This window comes from Otolemur garnettii, unplaced genomic scaffold (genome assembly GCF_000181295.1).
Source record: "Otolemur garnettii isolate 467f Iridium unplaced genomic scaffold, OtoGar3 scaffold00055, whole genome shotgun sequence".
Taxonomy (NCBI): Eukaryota; Metazoa; Chordata; class Mammalia; order Primates; family Galagidae; genus Otolemur; species Otolemur garnettii.
In genome coordinates this window covers 10,437,317-10,443,106 of record NW_003852450.1, presented here as the reverse complement: position 1 = coordinate 10,443,106, position 5,790 = coordinate 10,437,317, and the positions used below count along the sequence as shown (strand labels likewise).

At 32.5% G+C, this 5,790-nt stretch overlaps 1 protein-coding gene across 2 annotated transcripts in view; it reads left to right on the top strand.

Annotated features, from left to right (window-relative positions):
- Positions 1 to 5,790, top strand: part of PTPRC (protein tyrosine phosphatase, receptor type C) — a 114,228-nt gene that overhangs the window by 76,790 nt on the left and 31,648 nt on the right. For both annotated transcript variants that reach the window (XM_023514560.1, XM_023514561.1), the window contains 2 exons: positions 903 to 1,108; positions 4,881 to 4,941. In XM_023514560.1, the coding sequence (XP_023370328.1) occupies positions 903 to 1,108; positions 4,881 to 4,941 (267 nt within the window). The remainder of the gene's footprint in view (positions 1 to 902; positions 1,109 to 4,880; positions 4,942 to 5,790) is intronic.

Sequence of the window (5,790 nt, the reverse complement as noted above, 5' to 3'; positions counted from 1 at the left end):
AAAAAAAAAAAAAATGCATTGTTACTGTCTTTGCTATCTAGAAATACTACTCGCAATCAGACACCCAATAATGTCCCACAACGCGTTAACCTACTAACCTCTGTTCACGTAATAAAATAGTTCATAAAATACAATATTTTGTTAGCATTTTCTTTGTTATACTGAAGTACCAACTATTTTATGTCACATTGTGAGCTGAGGTTCCTTTTCAATGGCGTTTGCTCTTATCACATGTATGACTCCTAAGTTTCCAGGCCCCAAGCCAGATAACACTCTGGGGTAAATGCTAACCTCCGTCAAGGGCAGAGAAGAAAAAATGTTCCCCGTATTGGGGCTGCAGGGCCCCTAGTGAGCGCGCAGCTCGTAAGAAATGTCGTCTGTCCTCAGAGCATTTAGGCTCTGATGTAAACAGTCCAGGGCCTAGAGCTCTAGGTTTTTGCTATTTTCCTGACTTTCTGTGACACCACAGAAAATGACAATTCGTTCCTGAAGAATCCTGAGGATGCTCACCAGGATGATGGAAGACTTCCGGGAAGCAGGGCCGGGACTGTGCGGCAGGCCTCGGGGGTTGCCATCAGCGTCATCTTCTCTCTCCTCCTCCCGCCCTATCAGGTCCCCCCTGCCTTGCTGCGGTCCTTTTCTCTATTCTCTATTCTCTGTACCTCCCCTTCAGGGACTACCTGAGATTCAAGCACAACTTACCTCCCAATACTAAATGAATAGGTGATTTTTTTCCAGATGTTTCCATATAGCGTTTTTGTTTATGTACTATCCTATTATGCTTTACCTGTAACCTGCAAACTAACAGTTAGAATACTTTATCCTGTACACTGGCTCATCAAATAATATTGATATGCATTTATTAAATAACTAAAATAACAAATCTTTGTTCTTTTTGATAGAGCCAAGTGAAGTCCAGAACATAATGATCAAACGGACTTCAGATAATAGTATGCTTATCCAGTGTAAACCTCCCCGTGACCTGAATGGTCCGGAAGCACGTTACCATTTGGAAGTGATACTTGGTGATGCTTCATTTCCTAAGACCAACAAAACCTGCTATTTCCATGTAGAAAATCTTCAATATTCTACAAACTATACATTTAAGGTAAGGTTCTGCTCTCTATAGCATTATAGCACCTGTCTACATTATAATGATTCATATCTAGTACTTGAATAGCATGAAGACCAGTGGTCATATGAACTCGAGAAATTCTGATGTGTAATGAAATTCAATTATAAAAGCCCCCCCCAATTTTAAAGTATGCCATATCTTATTGTTGACCGTAGTCATTTTGATTGCAAAAATTTTATCTCTAGAGCTAAAAATACTAGCACATGTTCATTGGAATGGTTTGAAACTTCAATGTGATTTAATTATACCTCAATTATTATTCCCACATCAAGGAGCGCAACATTTTGTCCCCAGTAGATTAATACTTTGCCAAATCTTTTCTTTACTGTAGCTTTTTATCATTACTAATGTGAACTTTTCAGTTGTAAAAACTTTACAGGTACCTCAAAGTGAGAAAGTACAGGAAATAAATAATAGAACATATTCCTGAGCATAGAAAATTAAAAATACTTGTAATCTCACTGTCTACTGATCATATTTTATATAGATACTTTCGTAACATGTAATTCCACATTCATCTGCATTTAACAAACATATTATCAACATTCTGAATACAAAGTTTGGTAAACTGTATTTTTCTATATCAAGCACATCTTCCCATGTGAAAACTTTACTATCACATAGTTTTTAATGGTTGCATAATATTCTATCATATGGCTTTACCACATTCTGCCAAATATACTATGTTGGTCTCTAATGTAAACAACATCCAGTAAACACACTTACTGGTAAATAGCAAACTCTTTTAATATTTCTTTAATCATTTATGTTTGATAAATTCCTATACTTTATTAGGTCAAAGGAATTTAAATGCGTTTTAACATTTTTTGAATACACGTGAATACCACCTTTCTTTTTCCATAAATGTTACCAAATTACCTTCTTGCACCAGTGTATAAAATGACTGCGTATTAAGAGACTCACCAACACTGAACACGCTTTTCTTTTTCTTTGATATGTAGAGGGTGAAATCTTGAATTAGTATCTCTTTGTGTCTTAATGGGCTGTCTTTCTTGACTGTTAAAGGCACATAAACTTTGTTGTTTTTGTGTTTATTCTTTCCTCTGTCCAATTTCATAAGGAAATCTTTGGATACTACTAATAAGCTCTTTGCCATATGCTAATGATTTTTTTCAGTTTATAGTTTGCCTTTCAATTTTCTTCACAAGACTTTAGTTCATCTGCAACCCCTCTTTTTATTCTTATACAGACAAATGACACTTTTTTCCTGTTCGATGAAAACTTTCATAGTTAACTGTTATTAATACGACGCTGACAATTGTCTTCGTATTCTTTTACAACTGAAGTGTTTTTATACTTATAAGCTTTTTTGGTTTTGTTTTATAACAAAAAAAACATAGGTGGGATTTTGTCAAACTTTTTAAAACTTTGTACTAGAAGTTCTTGCCACAGTCATGATGCCATGATGTGATTTGTTGATATGATAAATGATAGTGACAGGTTTTTGAATGCCAAACCATTTTCACATTCAAGAAAAAAATTCCAACTCAGTCATAGTGCATTATTCTTTTAAAGTAGTATTGAAATCCATACCCTAATATTTTATTAAGTCTTTCTAAATAGGTATTCACAAATGAGATCATTCAATAAGTGGGTGGAGGTGGTGTTGGCTAGTCATGAGTGACATCAATCATGGGTGGTCCCCAACCACCATTCTTACAACATTTTGGTATTAAAGTTATGTTGACCTGATAAAACACATTGGCTGTATTTTCCTGTTTTTCTGTGTTCTATAACTTTAAATAGTATAGGAATACTGTGTTCCCTGCAACTTTTGCTTTGATCTCTTTTATGCAGAAGGATTCTTAGAGAATCGTTTGCATTTTCTCTCAATAGGATTAAGTCTTTTCAGGTATTTTATTCCTTTTCCAGTGAGTGTGCCATTTTAATTTTTTTTTTCAAAATAATATGGTCAGCACCGTAAAGAGATGCCCGTGTAAAAGCACTTTTTCTTATTGCCGAATTGTACATTATACTTTATTCCCACTACTTCCCACCACCCATGAAGTACCAGGCATACTGGTTTCTTCCCAGGCTCACAAATACACTGAGGTTTTGCTCTCTGTAGGCCCCTCACCCTAGGCTTGTCTCTCTTCCTAGAATACTTTTCTCCCACTCTTCACATATTCACAGTTATTTTGAAAAAAGAAAAAAGAAAACGTGGACATTGTATTAAAATACAATCTTAAAATTTAAACCAGAAGGTAATTGTTCCGTCACCCATTCTCCCACCCACTCTGCAAAGGCTGCCTTGTTTTCTTCACTACACTTTCCATTACTTCATTTTATGTTTAATTCTGTCCCTATGACCTCATTTATACCTTTCTGAGAGAGTAATCTTTTCAGCTTTTTCACATTGTGGTCTCTGGTTAATAAATTAATAAGTCGATTTATTATTATCTTTTTTTAAACTTTTTTTTTTTCATAAGTTTATTTTGATGTTTTTCTGGTAGCTTTGGGCGTGAAGTATTCCGCCCTCCCTATGATTTTTTTGTCTTAAAATTTTTTATTAATTAAAAAAAAGAAAAAGGCTAGGAATTGTCCTTTGGTAAAATTTGACTGTATCCCATGTCTATACTCCTTATTCCTAATTTCTGAATTCCTGCACATCCAATTTAATGAATGATTCATAAAGTAATATGCTCTTATTATTTATAGTTCTTAATGAGTGTACTATTGATATTTGGAAGAGTTTTTAATTTATCTGTTATTTAGGAAAATGTTTCTAAGTTTCAGGTGCTTGAATTTCTTATTGCTACTAGTTAGTAATTCATAAAAGGTAATTGGTTTTTATAATTTCGGTCTTTTAGGATTGATGGATTTTTTTTTATAATTGAATATATGATAAATGCTTATGAATAGTCTGTGAATATTGGGCAGTTATATATACTCCATAGGGTAAAAGTTGGAAAACATAGTTGTCATAATTATCATATCTATCACTCTTGTTTTATTATACTAATTATTCTATTTTTACTTAATTTGATTTTTTTTGTCAAAGATTCTCATCGCTTTTTTTCTTCTTTCAATTTCCCTGTATGTTTAAATTGTTTCTGGTTTATTTATTTATTTATTTTTTTTTTTGTACAAAACCTCTTTATTGGTGGGGGAGGGAGGCTGCAGAGCTGCACCAAGGAGGAGAGAAAAAGAGAAGAGAAAGGGGAGAGAAAAGAGAAAGAGAGGAGAGGAGAGAGGAGTAGAGAGAGGAGAAGAGAGAGGAGAAGAGAGAGAGAGGGAGAGTAGAAGATAAGGGCTGGTTTATTTATTCATATTAGTTACAATGAGACATAGGTATTTATACTACTCTGTGTCCATTTGCCCTTTAAAATTTTATGTGAATTTCATACATAACTCTTATAAACCACATTAGTGAAATTTCCTTTTTAAATAAGATGTGAACATATTACCTTATCAATAGAAAATTTTAACTTTATGAATATTTTGATGTATGGGATTTTATTTCTTCATCCAGTTTCATAGGTTACTGCTGATTATAACTATTATTATTTTGCTAAGTGAGCTAACATTTTATTATATCTTTTGATAGCTTTTAAAAATATTTGATAACATACTGATGTTACCTTAATGTTTTAACTTTAAAGCAAATCAGAATATTTTTAATGAAAATAAATAGCATTGTATAATAAACAATGTGTTTTACATTATGATATATAACCTTGCATTGCAAAACTAAATTATTTTCTTTTTTATTACTGAAATTCAGGTCTATTTTAACAATGGGAATTTTGATGGAGAGCCAGTCATTCGAAATCAGTCAACATCTTGTAAGTCATTACTAGGCTATTTATTATATAGAGATTAAGATACATATTGGTGCCTAAAAAACTGTATTATTTTACATTCATAGTCACATTTAATTCTCAGATGTTTAAACTGTATATTTTTATAAGCATAATATTTTAAGTCCTATATCTAGATGAATATCATGAAAAATGCAATACCTTAAAACCAAATTAAAAGATTCAGTTATTAAAGGATTGTTGAACTTGTAAGAGGATTTATCCATACAGACTATTAAGTTATGATTCCGATTACAGTATTTCTTCATGTCAGTAACTTTCTTTTGTGTGGCGTTATAGAGATTGGTACCTACTTTATCTTACTCTGTCCCTCAACCATTTGCTTGGTGGAAGTGGGCTGTGGATAGAACTCTGTCTTGATTTACCTCATTACAGCTAAGATAAGCACTCCCTAATAATAATAGGGTTCCTTAAATTATCATTATTAGTTAAATGTATTGTAATTAAAGGTACACATTTTTAAAATTGCCTTAAATTTTAATATAAAAATGAAAATAGTATCTGTATATGACCTTCCCTACCCACTGTTTTGTTCACCACAAACAACCACTTTCAACCATTTCTCTTTCAATGCTCTGTGTAATTTCTTTCATATATACATGTGTATATAAAATTTTATTTACAAAAGTTTTGTTTACTTTTTTATATGTATTTTGCTTCATGTATACATGTGTATATATACTTTTATTTACCAAAGTTAACAAGTAGAGAAAACTTAAAATAGTTACTATGTTGTCTTTCTCCATGGGCGTAGAACAATAGGAAGCATTAGTAACCCTAGGAAAAGCAGTATATATATGGATTTCTTTCTCT